The 18,605-nt window shown below is 35.9% G+C and overlaps 1 protein-coding gene across 1 annotated transcript; it reads left to right on the top strand.

Annotated features, from left to right (window-relative positions):
- Nucleotides 1-8,168: 8,168 nt before the first annotated feature.
- On the top strand, nucleotides 8,169-12,896 carry LOC127093037 (endo-1,4-beta-xylanase 1). The gene is made up of 8 exons (XM_051031937.1): nucleotides 8,169-8,358; nucleotides 8,542-8,640; nucleotides 9,032-9,405; nucleotides 9,497-9,653; nucleotides 9,786-10,141; nucleotides 10,407-10,584; nucleotides 11,011-11,547; nucleotides 11,623-12,896. The coding sequence occupies exons 2-8, from the start codon at nucleotides 8,569-8,571 to the stop codon at nucleotides 12,736-12,738; spliced, it is 2,790 nt and encodes a 929-aa protein (XP_050887894.1). The 5' UTR covers nucleotides 8,169-8,358; nucleotides 8,542-8,568; the 3' UTR covers nucleotides 12,739-12,896.
- Nucleotides 12,897-18,605: the final 5,709 nt, after the last annotated feature.

Here is an 18,605-nt window from a genome sequence, read left to right as displayed (position 1 = left end):
GCGCGCGGTTTTCATGAATGGTCGGCCCAGGATGAGCGGAGCATCATCATCCTCTTCCATATCAATAATAATAAAATCAACCGGGAAGAAGAATTTATCAACTTTGACTAACATGTCTTGAGCCACTCCATATGGTGCAGTGGTAGATTTATCAGCAAGTTGCAAAGTCATCTTCGCAGGCTTGATATCAACATTTCCCAATCTTTTGATAATGGACAGTGGAATTAAATTGATGCTAGATCCCAAATCAATCAAGCCATTACCCATGTAGGTGTCTCCGATGGTTACCGGTAGAGCGACTCGTCCCGGATCGGATTCCTTCCTTGGGAGAGTTTTTTGAATGATGGCACTACATCGTGCATCAAGCAAGATTGTCTCAGGTTCCGTGTACCTCCGTTTTTTTGTAAGTATGTCCTTCATGAATTTGGCATACTTTGGCATTTTCTCCAAGGCTTCAGCAAACAGAATGTTCACTTTCAATTGTTTAAAAATATCCATGAACCGGGCGTAATGCCGTTCATTCTCCCTTTTGGACGGAGCATGAGGATAAGGAAGGTTTTGGATTGGAGTAGCGCTCACTACCTCCTTTCCTTTTGCAATTCTAGAACTCCTCCATCTAGGTTTTTTCACTGGCTCCACCACTACTTCATCACTTGTATTTTTCTCAATCTCCACACTTTTTTTCTTTTCAACTTCACCATTCGTTTTGTTCTTTTCAACTTCTTCCTTTTCACTCCACTCCCCCACTTCACCATCAATATTTTCCTCAACTATTTCCTCCTCATTTTCTCTCTCAACTCTTTTTTTATTCTCACTCATCAACTCCCTCCCACTTCTCGTTGTGATCGCCTTACAATACTCCTTAGGATTTGGTTGCGTGTTTGCCGAAAAGGAAGGACCGGTTTGTTGTTCCGCGAGTTGCTTAGCAAGTTGCCCAACTTGAGTCTCGAGATTTTTTATAGCCGCGTCGTTGCTTTTTTGATTTGCCATTGACATTTGCATGAATTGCGTCAATGTCTCTTCCAACTTCGAAGTTACGACCGGCGGTTGTTGAGGTATATAAGGATTTTGAGGAGGGTTTTGACGGCTAGAAGAACCACCTCCATAACCTTGGTTTTGGTAATAGTTACTTCTAGGTTGGAACCCTTGGTTCCCTTGGAAATGTTGTTGTTGATTTTGAGGGTGTGGTTGATAAGGTTGTTGTTGTTGTTGTGGTCTCGGTTGGTAGTCCCTTTGGTTTGCCATGTAGTTTACTTCTTCAAACCCCGGAGGTGGACAGAATCCGGTGTCATGCTCACCTTTACAAAGCTCACAACAAGCTATTTGTTTAGCTTTAGACGGTTCTCTCAACTCTTTAATTTGTTGCGTTAAGAGTTCCACTTGTTGTGAGATGAGCTTGTTTTGGGCAAGGATGGCATCGTTCGTCCCTAGCTCAAGCACCCCCGACTTCTTCAAAGAGTTGCCTCGACTTTGACTCTGAAGATCATTTAGAGCCATTCGATTTATAATGTTTGTAGCTTCTTCGGCACTTTTGGACAATAAAGAGCCACCCGAGGTAGCAACCAACAACGTCTTGCAGTTTGGTTGAAGTCCATTTTTGAAGATATGGATTTGAGTCAATTCATCAAATCCATGCCCTTTACATTTCCGAAGCATGGACTTGAATCTTTCCCACGCTTCATTTAATGATTCACTGGTTCCTTGTGAAAACACTGAGATGGCCGTCTTGGATTCCATGAATCGGTTATGGGAGAAAAATCTTTCGATGAATTTCTCTTCTAACACGTTCTAGTCTGTCATTACGGCTGGTGTTTGATCTAGGTACCAATCCTTTGCTTTACCGAGCAAAGCGTGGGGGAATAATCGTCTGAACAACGGAAGCTCCTGAGCCTGATCCACTCCGGCAGCCAATGTTATCTCATAAAATTTTGTGAGAAAAGCAAATGGGTCTTCATGGTCCATTCCGGTGAATGGACTTCCATATAAAAGATTTAGAGTTCCCGTTTTCATCTCAGCTTGCCTTCCGGTGTGGTTGGCAAACTGAGCGGTGTTCCTTGGACTGTTTATGCATGGAGTAGAAATAGGTGGTGGTGGTGGTTGCTCCAAGTTTGGTATGAATGGTGGTGGATTTTTGGTCGAAGAACTTTCTCCTTGCTCTTGGCGTTGTCTAGCCTGTTGCCTCCTACGTCTCGTTTTGCTATTGAGCCTCCTTGCGGTTCTCTCGATCTCAGGATCAAAAAGAAGTTCGTCCACAGGGATTTGCCCTCGCATAAAACGTAAGCTGCACACTAAACCAAACAGATTACAAGCACAAGTCAAAAATTCACAAGCTAAAACTTAAACAACCATTGCGATGCTCGCAATATCAATTTACAATCCCCGGCAACGGCGCCATTTTGTTAGTTGTAAATTTACGTGTCGGGTTTTTGTTATCGTATCCACAGGGATTGTAAGATATCACCGCCGTTCGATGGTTGTATTAATTCTAACTCAATGTAACAATAAGGTTTTGGTTGGTTGTCACATTATCTTGCATAAAAAGGTAATAAATTGCGGTAAAAGTTATGGTTTGAATAAATGAGAAATATTGCCAAAGTTAGGGTTCGATGATCACTTTGCATGTATTTGTTCGGTCAACAATCTTATAAACTCCTTTAGATGATAAATCATTTCACAAAGTCCTCCCAATATGTTTCTCTCGAACACACATTGTGAGTTTTCCCATTTTGATCCATTGTTTCTCTCGAACACAATCTATCAAAATGACAACTTTTTGGTTCAACCTTATAGTGAACAAAATCATTCAATACTATCTCTAACTAACAAACAAGATTGGATGAAAACCTAGGTCAAGAGTTGGTAAACATCTCTCGATCATAAACCAACACAAAGAGTTTTAAATAGAAACAAAGTTTTCATCATATATTCACCATTAAAGAGTTTACACATGAAGATCCTTACATTTACACACAAAGCTATTAATCACCTACATCTAACCTTGACAAATGGAGGACTTAGCTACTCATTTTCATGGTAGCTTGGTCGGCAAGTTTCGGAAGAAGGTTGATCAACATCCAAGTCGGATAATCGATATTGGATGGGAATCCACCTTCTTTTTGTAGAAGATGGTTACAAGATGAAGAGAAATGAAATCTAGGGCATAAAAGATCCTAAGAACAATGCTGGAAAATATCTCTAAGAAAGTACAAAAGTGGAAGAATGCTGTAAAAACTAGGTATGGCACTCAAAAGTGGCACCTGCTACTTATAGAGTAGTACTGGGCTGTCATGCTCGCTAGGCGAGCAGAATGGCTCGCCTAGCGAGGGTCTAATTGTGGCACCAAAGGCACCTGTGCCCAGAGAAAACAGACTAACTCAAACTGTCATGTTCGCCTAGCGAACACACCTTCGCCTAGCGAAGGACACGCTTCAACCTTCGCCCCAGCGAGGTTGAGAGGTTTTGCTACTGGAATGCTCGCTGGGGACTCGCTAGAGCCTCGCCTAGCGAGTGAGTGCTGGCTGCGCTTTTCACCAAAACTGAACGAACTCGCTACCACCTTCGCTAGCAGCTCGCCTAGCGAATTTATTGACATTTTACTGGAGCTTTTCGCTAGCAGCTCGCCTAGCGAGCAGGTTGATGAATGCTTGTATTCATTGGTTCCTTTGCCAATTTTCTTGTGTCTTCATTTTCAATTAGTTCATGCCTTTTTCCTGCACAATAACACACAAATCAAAGGCACCAAGCTTGTTTATCAATGTAATGCATTTCATCAAAAACAAAGGTGATTTTGACAATTTAGCAAGGAAATAGAGTGAAAGATACCCTTAATTGATGGCTCAAATAAGCACTTTTGGGTATCTAACAATCATGCACAATTAGATCATGTTAAGGATGTCTTTCCTAGATGTCATTGCATTGTGGAGATTGCACATGCAGACATTGACAAATTTATCTTCCCCAATGGGTCTGATGTGAGGCAGGTCCTAGATGCCATCATTATAGAGGCATGTGGCATTGATGTATCAAAGACAATGTCGTAGGGCATGAGGATTGATTACCGAAGAGGCATAGGAGTCAGAGGAGATGTAGTCTGACATACATAGTAGTGCATTAATATATATTACTAGTACTATGAATTACATTTTATTTTAACATCATGCTACTTTCTTGTTGCTCTCGATTTTTTTTTACATTTATTGGTCTTTTATTTATTTATGACATTTTTGGACCATCTGGATTTATGTACGTCATTGGTTGTATATCGATTGTATGATTTAAATCTCGTCACATAACATGGTACATAACTCTAATAAATCTTCATCTGAATACATGTAAACAAAACATAACTTATGATTCATTCTGTTCTAATATGTATCAAAGATGTATCTCCGACATTATTTCATAGATGCATCTCCAGAATATTTTAACCTTCAATCAAAATTTGGTGCATCCAGAGATGCATCCATAGAATTTGAGAGTATTTTAGAATTTTTGCGTGGTGGTTAAGAAACCTATGAGATGCATTAAGAAATAAAAAAACCTAGTATGGAAAAGGGAATGCCAATTTGAAGAAATTTTTATAAATAACCTAGTTTTTCAATTAAAATTCTAAAATAACCATAATTTGAAAATATTTACCAAAATAAGCACTTTTCCAAAAACATATAATATAGGCGCCAGGTGCATTAGCGCATCCAATGAAAATGTTATTCATTGGCTCACATGCACTGACACATCCATGGCCATGGTGCCACTAGGAGTGGCGCATACATGTATAGGCGCCACATATAATGGCGCATGCATAGTCCACTCTATGTGTGTGCTAATGCACGTTACTACTTCTCCACCATTCCATCTATAAATACACAGCATCACCCTCCCATAATTTCTCACACAACTTCTTACTATCTCATTTCATTTTCCTTCATTATTATTCCAATTTTATTTAAAATGTCTTCATATTCATACTTGTGTCCTTATATTCACAAGAGAAATGTCTATTTGATTTTTTCAGTAGTGCAACCTCCGATGAAGATCCAAGTTTGGAATGCAGATACGTTCGAACATCTTAACAGGACCTTGAACCATTGATTAGATGGAGAAATTACAAATGGTGAAAGGATCAGAAGAATTCAGTAGCTTGATACGAAGTTCAACCAAAATGGAGAAGTTCATGTATGGGTCAATGTTAAAACTGAGAGAGACGTTGAGATGATGATGTATACTTCTCACAAAATTGTTTTGATGATTGTAATTGCATAGTTATGTTGTTTATGTGTTGTATTTGTTTGTGATGTTATTTTATTTGTTGTAGTTGCTTGTGTTGTTGTTTAATTATTGTATTTGTTCTGCTTATCATATGAAATGAATATTGTTTTTAATATAAAGCAAAAGAGTTACAATTAAAATTATTTTGTTGTGCTTGTTCCAACACTGGGAGTTAGTATGATTATGATCGGGCTGGTGACATGAACTACATAATCTAACCATTTTGTTCGCCATATCCATTTCGGTTCGAATACGGGTGTTGTTTGGGCGGCCCTTTTTCTTTCTTCGTATTATTTCATTGTGCCAAAGAATTTCCCCTTGATATGCAGGCCAATAATCCTCTTTTGCTACCACCGAAAAGCTATTTTGTAAACATTGTAAAGGTTTATGACTTTGTAAATGTCAGATAGTAAGTTGGAAGGATCCTTTCGAACCTTTGAACATGCCTCTATGACATGGGAGTCGGGCATACAAAAGACTTGGAACATTCCGCAATCGCACCAACCTCTATCTAGTTCCACTCGATAGTGTCCCCTCGGCATGCCTTCATTGTGATCCATTGACTCAGTAACAATGTACCAACATTTAGTACGGTCAAACATCATTGCCACATGTGTGGTAGATTTGGAAGCTTCCTCTTTAATGAATTTCATTGAAGCATCGTTGAACAACTTTCCAGATTGTAACATTGAACTCCATTTGGAACATCTGATCTCAAACGACGCCCCTAGCCTAAAATAGGTTGCTTGCACTAAAGCGGTTATTAGTAGGTTTCGAATGCCTTTGAAGACAGAGTTCATTGATTCCACAAGACTTGTTGTCATGTGGCCCCATCATTGACCGTTGTCGTATGCCCTAGTCCACTTCTCCACTGGAATATTGTTGATCCACCTTAATGCATCTATGTTTGACAATCTGATGTCTTCGCAGTAGTGTTTAAAAGAAGGTTCTGTTAATGCATACCCTGTGTTAACAACCTTCTTCCGCAACATTTTATCTTTGATCTCTCGCATGGGGTTGGTCAAGAAGGACGTCACTCGTCCCGGTCAACAAGAAGCCATTCACATTCTCCTGCGCAACAAAGTAAGTTTATCTTAGATCTTCTAATTTGTTAGACTTTATACTACAACTGACTGTAACTAATATATTTTTAATCTTTTCGATCTAGGTGGTCAATTAAGGGGATGAATTATAACATGTGTCTCAAACACGTTGTAGTAGTCTATCACAATCTTTTAGACCACATTGGACCAGACGATGTATTACTACTAAACAACTCTATTTTTTATTTAAAAAATTTAACCAATTACATATCCTCTAATCATGTCAAATTCTTATACAGTTTATCTGGAGGTCATATCTAGGTCTTAACTATCACGTTAACCTTGATGATGTTGCAGTTTGGACAACAAAAACACCAATCATCTGGTTCACTACTGTGGAGATGCACCAGAGTGACCGTGTGAAACTGCAATTCGGCATGCAACAACAAATTTCATAACCTCCGATGTGTTTGGGAGATTGACATCAACAAAGAGTCGATGGCCAATGGGATTATTCCGATTGGAGAGATTTCACAAAAGAGATGTGTCGTCATTGGAGGAATCGACGACAATACATCTTAAACGAATCAATCTTACATGGTGCTAGACCAACTCAACATTATATGGCATGGTTTAAGTCGGTTACAACGCCACAGTTTGTGTCTGAGCCAAGGTATTTGATCACGCCAACGAGTTTCGTCATCATACGTCCAACAACAAATCCCCACCGAAGAAAATGTCAACCCACCTAAACCCAACGACCAACCTCACACCATCACCCTACCATATACATCCAACCACCAAACACCCAACCACACAACCAATTCATGCCACACACCCAAACTCAAAACCAGGAACGAAACCCTAACCACCAACAACCATACGCAGCCACCACATCTGTTTATAGCCCGGATGATTCATACGATTCAACCTCATGCCATCATAGCCCCCACTATTGAACACTCAAACATCCTATCGCCATAACACCAACCATTGTTTGATTTTATTACACCACATGAACCATTACTTCGTTTCCAAAATGATCCAATGTCCTAATTCGGGCAACCATACCGTCCACAAACAACCCAACCACAATGATCCAACTACGACAACATGGGCAACAAACTCAATTACGACAGTGCCGTTGGTGACAACAGCCCTAACTATTAGGGAGAAATGATGACGAATTTATCAAATACCATTGGACCTTCCACCAGACCTTCACACCAACCACCATTGCATCATGTCAGCACTCAAAGACCCCAAACACCTCAGAGAAATCGTGGAAGACCTCGAAGGCAGGCTAATGCACCATGATGTGGAACATAAGGATGTTTCAACCGGGAGGGTCATTGATGTTCTTGTCAATTGTTATGTATTTTAACTTTATATCATGATATTAATAATTATTTTTCATTTACCTATTTATTTTACTAATTTATAAGTATAATATATAAAATTAAAAAAATAAAATATAAAGCATGTGACACATACAATAACGCATAAACTGAATATAATTAAGTATGCGCCAATTGCATTGGTTTTATTTTCATGCATGCGCCAATATCATTGACGCCTATGTTAAATCACAACTTGGATGCGCCAGTACAAGTGACGCATACTTTAGAGGTGTACCTAAAAAATAATTATATTGATAAATAACTTGAAATAATGATTATTCTAAAAATAAAATTGAAAATTTTGGTTATTTAAAAAAAATCCAATTTGAAACTTATTATTATTGTTATTATTATTATTGTTATTATTATTTTCTTCTGAATTTGCAAAAGCACTGAAGAGTTTGTTTCTTGCACTAGTTGCACTCTCAATGCTCCAATGTTTGAAATTCAATTCCAATAAGTAGGAAATTAAAAGTCTAGTGTATATTTTTCAAAGCCATTATGATAATATTACGCACAGATTGAAAAGTCATTTGCACCTAACGTTTCAAAATCTTGCACTCTAAGTCTCAAAATTAATTCATTAAATTAAGGAATCAAAGAATCATTCGCCTTTCATTCCAATTCAAGCATCACTAATCTGCAAGGTAAAGCAAAAACCACACAAACAAACCCTAAAAAAATATACAGGAAAAATCAATGATCCCAAAGTTTTGAATGATAATCGATTATAAAATTAACTTAATTCCAAATTTAGGATTATGAAATTGGAAGTAAATTTTCTGGTTGGTCCTTCAGTTTTCCTTAGGCTTTACTCGCAAATTTGCTAGGTTAGTGATGGTGTATATATATGGTTAATGAAGAGGTTCTTCACATGTTGTGTCTCAAAATTTCACTCTCACTCGAAGCATAAGAAATCTCAGTCTCAGGTTTGTTACTTATTTACCCTCTTCAGCTATTTTTTCTTTCTTTTATTGTTGTAGCTAACTTGTTTGTTGAAATGCTTGTTAGTAAGATTGAACATTATTTATACTTTCTCTCATAGTTATTATAAGAAAAGTTCATTTTTTAAATACATTGAACAATGAATGTATTTGAACTATATATGGATCAGATACATTGTGACATATTTTATACCATTGACATTTTAGATTGAAAGCGTCTCTGACACGTGCGGTTGCATTTAATAATTACAGTGTTCATGTTTGAATAAGTGCTTCATAAACTGCCTTTAGTACGAGACAATCTATGTACAAGCTATATGCCATTTCAGGCAAAAAGTTTCTTGTTATTATTTTGTGATTTTGTTTTGTTGGACAGATAATGGCAGGAAACATTTCTAATCTAAGTAGGAGTAATGCTGCTAATATTTTGCTGAATCATGACTTCTCTGATGGCCTCAACTCTTGGCATCCCAATTCTTGCAATGGCTATGTAATTTCAGCCAAAGCAGGCGATCATGCTGGAATTTCGATAGAGTCGGATCGTAACTATGCTGTTATCACTGACCGGAACGAATGCTGGCAAGGACTTGAGCAAAATATCACAGACAGAATTTCGGTTGGTTCCACTTACAGGGTTTCGGCTTTTGTTGGAGTGTCTGGCTCTGGCCTTTCTCAGGAATCTGCTGATGTAAAAGCTACACTGAAACTAGAATATCATGGTTCAGCTACACAATATTTGTTCATTGGAAGGTATAAAAGAAGTTGTAGTTTACTTTAACTACATTTTGTAGTTTAGAAATTGAGGAAAATTCACTTACATGTTTACCATTATTTTCTACAGTACTTCTGTTATAAAGGGTATCTGGGAGAAGTTGGAAGGAACATTTTCACTGTCTACGAAGCCTGATCGGGTTATATTTTATTTGGAAGGACCTGCTCCTGGAGTTGACTTGCTTATAAGATCAGTAGAGATCAATTGCTCCAGTCCAAATAACAATGTATATCATGCATGAATTTATGCATTTCAAATACTGTTATTTCTTTATGCCATTCTACATTCTTGTGCATTGGTTATTAGCCTATGATGGTTTTACACTTAACTTGTGTACGTTTTTCTCTTATTTCGAAAGACCTTAAGCACAGAAGAATGTGTTTCTACTGGAGATGAAAACATCATAATAAATCCTCAATTTGAGGATGGCCTGAATAGTTGGTCTGGAAGAGGCTGCAAGATTGTGTTGAGTGATTCCATGGCAGATGGTAAAATTGTTCCAAAGTCTGGGAAATTGTTTGCATGTGCAACAGAACGAACGCAGGCCTGGAACGGAATTCAGCAGGAGATAACTGGACGTGTGCAGCACAAACTGGCCTATGAGATCACTGCTTTGGTTCGGATATATGGTAACAATGTCACTAGTGCCGATGTTCGAGCTACTTTGTGGGTTCAAACACCAGATTACCGAGAGCAGTATATAGGCATTGCAAAGTAAGTCTTTAGATTTAATTCATATATACATTGCCAATGCCAAATATTTTTTACCAATCAATCGTTTGATTCAGCCGGGAATTTTAGATAGACTCCCGAGCCATGTGATTTTCCTGTTTATTGTTCTTGAAATTTTGATAAACATTACATAACAAAATGACATTTGATATAGTATGACTCAACCATGAATTTTACGCATTAGAGATAATCGAAACCTTCCTTAACATTTATAGTAGTTTCTGAACAATGCTGGTGTGTTCTAAAGTGTGCAGGCAACAGATACAGATTGGGTGACACTGCAGGGAAAATTTCTTCTAAATGGTTCTCCTTCCAAAGTGGTCCTTTATTTAGAGGGCCCTCCTTCCGGGACTGACATTCTTGTTAATACTTTGGTTGTAAAGCATGCTACTAAAACACCTCCCTCTATACCACCAAATGCAAAGGTTAGACTTTCGATGCATTTTCTGAAAATCACATTAGTAAAATTGGTGTAAATATTGTTTTAAGCGGTCATTAATCAACGTAAAATATAGTTGAACTTTGATCACAAGCTGTTGTTGTAGGCTCTTCTTGGATAAAGAGCTTATTTAAACGCTTGCAACATAAGCGATTATCATATAAGTGCTTATGACTGAGCTATTTCTATAACAGAGGATAAAACTGTTTTCATTTAAGGTAAGAGTTGTTTTCATAAGTTACCTCGGAGAGCTTATATGAAAATAAGATAAAAACAACTTATGGACGTGCAATAAGCTGATTTCGATAGATAAGTTCAAATAAGTCAACTCTAATAAATCTTTAGTAAGCTTTGGATGCAACGATGATTTTGTATGTTTTTCAAGCACCTAACAATTGATTTTATTTTGCAGAATGTTATTTTCGGGCTTAATATAATTGAAAACAGCAATCTATCTGATGACACCAAAGGATGGTTTCCCCTTGGTAGCTGCACTTTAAGTGTTAAAACCGGTTCTCCTCATATAGTTCCACCAATGGCAAGAGATTCTCTTGGACCTCACGAACTCCTAAGTGGTCGCTACATACTTGTAACGAATAGAACACAAACTTGGAATGGTCCTGCTCAGGTGATCACTGATAAAGTGAAGTTATTTTTGACTTACCAAGTATCTGCTTGGGTCCGGATTGGTTCTGGTTCAAGTGGGCCTCAGAATGTGAATGTTGCCCTTGGTGCTGACAACCAGTGGATCAATGGAGGACAAACCGAGGTTTCGGATAAGCAGTGGCATGAAATTGGTGGATCCTTTAGAATTGAAAAGCAACCATCAAAGCTTATGGTTTATATCCAAGGTCCTGCTTCTGGTGTAGACTTAATGGCTGCTGGACTTCAAATTTTCGCCGTCGATAGACGTGCAAGGTTTAGATATCTAAAGATGCAGACAGACAAGGTGATATCTAGTTTTTAATTCTACATTTATATAATAATTTCCATTATTATTAATATCTATTTCTCCAAACTGCAGATTCGGAAGCGTGATGTGGTCCTAAAATTCTCTGGGCTAGACACTAGCAGCTACGTTAACACCACGGTGCAAGTTAGGCAAACACGAAATGATTTCCCGATTGGAACCTGCATCAGCAGATCAAACATAGACAATGAAGATTTTGTCAACTTTCTTGCGAAACACTTCAACTGGGCTGTGTTTGCGAATGAGTTGAAGTGGTATTGGACTGAGGCACAACAAGGGAATTTAAATTACAAAGATGCTGATGATCTTTTAAGCTTGTGTCAAAAGTACAAGATAGAAACTCGGGGACACTGCATCTTCTGGGAAGTGGAAGACACCGTTCAACAATGGATTAAGTCACTGAATAACAACGATTTGATGACAGCAGTTCAAAACCGTTTAACCAGTCTTTTAACTCGTTACAAGGGTAAGTTCAGTCACTATGATGTTAACAATGAAATGCTGCATGGTTCATTTTACCAAGATAGATTAGGTAAAGATATAAGGGCGAACATGTTCAAAACTGCAAACCAACTTGATTCATCAGCTACATTGTTTGTGAATGATTATCATATTGAAGACGGATGCGACACAAAGTCGTGTCCGAATAAATACATTCAACACATTCTTGATTTGCAAGAACAAGGTGCGCCAGTTGGTGGAATTGGAATACAAGGTCATATAGATAACCCGATTGGGCCTATCGTTTGCGCTTCGCTCGATAAATTAGGTATTCTTGGATTGCCGATATGGTTTACTGAACTTGATGTGTCTTCTACGAATGAATATGTGAGAGGCGACGATCTTGAAGTTATGCTTAGAGAAGCTTTGGCTCACCCTGCTGTTGAAGGGATAATGTTGTGGGGATTTTGGGAGTTGTTTATGAGTAGAGATAATGCTCATTTGGTTAATGCAGAAGGTGATATCAATGAAGCTGGTAAAAGGTTTCTAGCTTTGAAACAAGAGTGGCTATCTCATAGTCATGGCCATGTTGATGAGCTAGGTCAATTCAACTTTAGAGGGTTTTATGGAACATATAATGTGGAAATTGTGACACCAACAAAGAAAATTTCTAGGACATTTGTGCTTGATAAAGGTGACAATCCAATGATGGTATCCATTGATTTATAAGCAAGTATCTTGATGTAAAATAATTAATATATGTGTGTGTGGTTTTATCATTGGGTTGGATGAAACACAATGGTGTTGTGTATTGCAATGCTGTCTGGTTTCCACAGTGTTTTGCCACTTTGGCAAATAAATAAAATGGGGTTACTTTAACTTTGTAATTCTAATTGGTGTTCTAAATATTTATTTGATGGCACTCTAATTGTCACTTTGGTAATTAAATATTAAATAGGATAAATCTTAAATTGCAAAAGTGATGAATATTTACTTATTGTTGTTAAGGATTATTTATGCGAGGTTTTGAATTCAGGTTATTTTAGACTATTCGTTTTTAATTGGAGTTTAGTGTCTACTTGAGCTATATCACTTAATTAATTGTTGGTCATTTTAATTGTTGCTGTAAATTGTAATATAAAAAAACAAAAGAGTTATTTGAATACCTTTACCTTCGGAAAATTTTACCCTATACCCCTACAATTGTACCCATACCCCTACATTAAAATTTTTTTGACCAAAATACCCTCATATAAATAGGGTATATTTTCCGTTTCAAATTTTTTTTACCATTTTCGTTGAAGACTTCCGGAGAAGACAAATATTTGGCGTTTTTGCACTGTATACCGGAACACTTAAGGAAAGAGTTCCGGTTCATATAAAAAAAATTTCAAAAAAATTTGCATACCGGAACTCTTTGGAGAAGTGTTCCGGTATGCATTATGTGTGTTCCGGAAGACTTTAGAAAAGACTTCCGGAACACACATAATGCATACCGGAACACTTCTCCAAAGAGTTCCGGTATGCAAAATTTTTTGAAATTTTTTTTTATATGAACCGGAACTCTTTCCTTAAGTGTTCCGGTTTGCTTTTTTTGTGTTCCGGAAGTCTTTCCTAAAGTCTTCCGGTTTGGAAAAATACATACCGAAAGTCTTTTTGCAGGAGTTCCGGTGCGAGGGGTGTGAAAGTGTAATTTTTGCAATTTTCAACCGAATGGTAAAAATGAAATGGTAAATTGGTTAAAACCAATTAAGGGTAAAATGGGAATTTTTAAATTTTTGTAGGGGTATGGGTTAATTGTAGGGGTACAAGGTAAAATTTTCTTACCTTCGTTGCTGATAACAGTAAGTGTTATTTGGGCTATACAACAGAATTGGGTTAGTGTTGTTTGGGCTATAATATAGGGCTGATATCGTATACATGACTATTTTGAAAAAATATTCACCTCCCCTAATGTCTCAAGCTTACCTTCTATAGATCCTACCATTCAAATAGAATTTGTCCAGATTGTACAATTTAGAAACATTATATTTTGAGACTCATCATCATTTTAAATTTTTTCATTCAAAATCACTTTAAACAAAACTTCATTTTCACAATATATGCATTTCAAGACAATCTTGCCATCGATTACCTCTGTTCACACATTTTTACAATTTTTGCATGAAAGTAATGTTGGATAATCTTCGTAAGTTTAATGAATCAAGGATGAAATCGTGAATGGAATCATTTTTCTAATAGTATTTTAAGTACTCTGTATATGTTTTAGAATCTATGCGTAGGAATACTCGTGAATGGAATATATATTCGAGTTTGCACAAAATAAATAAAAACTCGAAAACAGGAAAGATAAAAAACTGAAATTTACACTAAAGAGGAGAGTTATTTTATGTTATTCATTTTCTAAATACGAAATGATCAATTTATTGGCTAAGTAGTGTTGTTTCACAAGGTTGCGACTCTTGATGAAATCTACTATTTCAACAAACATTTTTTACTAAGTGTTGCAACTTTTCGCCTACTGCAACACGTCACAAGCTTTTCCTACTTCCAATTGCTTACTACAATACTTCACAAAGCGTTACCTATTTCCGAATTCAAAAATAACGCTTTGCACGGTGTCATGTTATTCTTGGAACACAAAAATTGTTATGTATTTAATTAATCTATTTATTAATTAATAATTACGACAATCCCCTGCTTGTTCTAATAATGACAAGACTGATACCAGAAAAAGAAACAAAGAATGCTAATATAAATAAGTATCTTTAGATTTGAACTTAACCTTAGTAAAGAGAACACAAAGTCTAATCAGAATTTTAGGTAACAATGTTTTGAACCTGTTATCCCTTGCGATTAGATCGACGTTGCCTTACATACACTCTTTAATGGTTCTTCGCCTACATCTCTCGCCTATAACTATTTATGACTTTGTGTTTTTCTTGTTTCGTGAATTTATCGTGAGAGAAACTCCAATTCTCACTTTGAGACGACACCAATATCGAAATTCACATAAGTGAAGTTCATATTATATCTACTTTACTTAAGATATATATTCTCGACATTGAACTTCATAAAGAGTTTGAAAAACTCAACCCTCCATATGCAATCACTAATATAAAAAGCATCTTTAACCTCAGTTGGATATGAGTTGTTACATCGGTTTCATATGCGAGGTAACGAAAGACGTCATAAAGATTGTGACACTTTACCTCTCGGTTTTAGATCCAACGACGAGAAAGGTGTAAAGGTCATGAGTTTGATTCTCAATGATGATTTTTTACAATTTTAAATGACCAAAACACATGTTCTCTCGGTTTTGTCATTTAAGCGACAAATAAAACACAATTGAGTTTATTATATCTAATGTGGATTGCTTATTTGACCAAACCCTAACTAAACGTATAACTTTTCAAATTGATTTACAAAATAATTATATGAACAATTATGCTATATTTGAAGAGCAAATTACACTAATCAATGATTTTCGAGCATTTTGTAACTCATTATTCATCTATCATTCTTTAATGGTTCGAGAAACTCGTTCAATGTTTCAAGTTCTTCATTGAAGAACAACTAGAAGCATTAAGAGAGATTTTAACCATTAAAAACGTGAGATGAATGATGAGTTTCAAAATACTGAAAAAAACATCAATTATTGTATGATGTTTTTCAAATACAACATAATTTTGTATACTATTATTTTCAAAAATAATTTAATATGTTATATATTCAAAGAGGTGTTAGAGAAACAAACAACCGACATTAGATATAATAAATTCAAATGTATTCTCAGTCACTCTAAGGGCATCTTATATGTTTGGCAGAAAAATATGAGATCTGCACAAAGAATCACAAAAATATAATCTCAATCTCAATCTCAAACTCAATAACAACAACTAAATAACAACACATAGCTTTCAAAATATTGATAGGTAGAACAACTAAGCAACAACAACAACAATAACAACATCAACATCAACAATTCAAAAGTAACAATAAATAACAACACCAACATTAACATTCAATCTCAATCTAAACAACAACAACATTAAACAACAACTAAAAAAAATCTCTCAGCAAAACTACATAAACATCAACAATAAATATATAATGTACTTATCTAAATAAGGCAACAACTTATAACATGCAATCTCAATTTAAACAACAATAAAAACAACAACGAGGACGGAAACAACAACAACAACAACAAATATAACAACAACAACAACAAAGTCGACGACGATAACAACAACAATAACAACAACAAAAAATAACAACAACAACAACATCAATAGTAATAACAACAACAACTACTACAATAACAACAATATCAACAACAACAACACCAACAATAACAATAATAACAAAAACAACAATAACAACAACAACAACAATGACAACAATAACAACAGTAAAAACAACAACAGTAAAAACAACAACAATAACAACAACATCAACATCAACATCAACAACAACAACAACAAAATCAGCAGAAGCAGCAACAACACTAACAACAACACCAATAATAACAATAGCAACATCACCACCACCACCACCAACAACAACAATAACAACAACAACAACAACAATATCAACACCAATAACAATGTCACATGAGTTGTGATGTTTGACGTACTAGATATGTAAAGAAAAAGTGAAAGAAATGATTTCGTCTTTCATTCTGGAAAGTATTGAATGAGAGTCGTAAACACATATCATCATTTTGGAGGATGATATGTGTTTAAATCTCTTGTTGTTTAGGACTCTTCATTAGGATTCTATGTGTGTTATTTTTGTTGTTTGAGGCAAGTGAAACTAAAGCTTCAAGCTAAGCTATGTATACTAAGAGTAAACTATTTCACCTCAGTTGGGAAACATAACTAAGGTGATAAGTGACTTATTTTGGGATTAAAAATATAATATGAAGGAAGGCGCCACATCTAAATAAATAAAAACATAAAATATAGTTGTTAGGATTCAAAGTATGTACCTGTTAGCTCCCAATTTCGATGTCCATATAAATTAAGAGAATAAAGTTTCATGTGAAGATGTTTCGACAAAACTATGTGTTTAAGTTCTAGTCGAAGATGCCTTGGTACAAGGGTAAGGATGTTGCGTGGACTTAGAAATATTTTTAGTAGTTTAAGGTGTTTTTCAACAGAGACGTCACCAGTTGTGGTTCGACGAGGGATTCAAATTCAAATAAAGGAGGGAAATTTTGTTCTTATCTAAACTGTTAAAAATACACGTGGAGCATAATGGATTGTTACATGCATGCAAAGCGCCACTTGTCTCGATTTGGTGGAAAGACCGTTAGAAGCGGTTACTTTGACTAGTATAAATAAGAGGTCCTAATGTTAGGATTGTGTGTGTTTAAGTGTGTATAAAATCTGTCAAATTTACCAAAGCATTCGTGTGCATAGAAAGAGTAAATTGGGAAATGTACGTTTGATGTTACACCATTGTTTTTTACTTGAAGTAATTTAATCAATTCTTTATTTCCAGAATTGTACTTTTATCCAGAAGTTTATCTTTATTGTCATTTACTTTCGATTTACAACATTCTTTTTTCCCTCTTTCATTTTATATTTTTATTAAATCCTTTAACGAATTACTGTTGGTATGAACATCGTCGAAGTGTTTCTGTTCATTATAATTCACCTTTAAAAACAGTTAGCACATGTCCTAGGATCAATCTGATCGATCCTATAAGTAACCAAATATAGTAATTTGAAAGATCAACGGTTGTTTACCAATTTTTACGGTAAACAGTACCCTAAAATATTTTACCCCTCGGTTATCTATGAAAGCCGGCGGAATAGATTTCATTTTTTAGAAGAAAAAAAACATGGCGCATCCAGGAACTGTACCTCGGTATTTTGTTAGGTAAGGTGAAATTGTTATCACAAAATGTATTATTTGTAGTAGTTAATAGTCAAAGTTATTAGATAATGTTGCACAAACATCCAAATCATCAATTTGTTGTTACCCAGTGTATCTTGAGGTTAATATTTTCTTAACCTTAAATTGGATTACAGTCATTGTTGGAACTTTTACTTAAGGAGTTTCAATCTTATGCCTCTCGAGGTAGTCTTCACTGAATCTCTGGCCAGTGATTTAGTAAATAGATCATCTAAATTATAGCTCGGACGCATATATGAGAGTATAATAATGTTACCCTTATTCAATTTTATCACAAAATAATGTCTAAGACCTATGTGTCTGGACTTTCTATTATACACCTCAGTGAATGCTCAAACTAAAATGGCTTGACTATCAAAATGTATCAAGACCTTTAAAATGATGACATTAGCTAATGGAACTTCTAATAGAAGGTCCCTCGATCATTCAGCTTCTTGACTAGCAGAAGTAAGAGCCATAAACTATGTTTACATGGTTGAAAACATAATGCATGTTTGTTTCTTGCTCTTTCCAGAAATTGCACCTCCAACTAGTGTAAATATCTACCCAATTATAAATTTATGATCTCTAATACTTAATATGCAACTCACATCAGTATATACCTCTAGTATGACAAGAAACCTACCTTAAGCCAAGACTTTTGGTTTTCAAAAGATAACTGAAAATCCTTT

The sequence above is a fragment of the Lathyrus oleraceus genome, chromosome 6 (assembly GCF_024323335.1).
Source record: "Lathyrus oleraceus cultivar Zhongwan6 chromosome 6, CAAS_Psat_ZW6_1.0, whole genome shotgun sequence".
In the NCBI taxonomy this organism is placed as follows: Eukaryota; Viridiplantae; Streptophyta; class Magnoliopsida; order Fabales; family Fabaceae; genus Lathyrus; species Lathyrus oleraceus.
This window is presented reverse-complemented; position numbering and strand designations above follow the sequence as displayed.

Coding starts and splice junctions, on each gene's coding strand:
- LOC127093037 (XM_051031937.1), top strand. CDS start 8,569: ATGAAGAGGTTCTTCACATGTTGTGTCTCAAAATTTCACTCTCACTCG. Junction 8,641..9,031: donor ATAAGAAATCTCAGTCTCAG/GTTTGTTACTTA, acceptor TTTGTTGGACAG/ATAATGGCAGGAAACATTTC. Junction 10,585..11,010: donor CTATACCACCAAATGCAAAG/GTTAGACTTTCG, acceptor TTTATTTTGCAG/AATGTTATTTTCGGGCTTAA.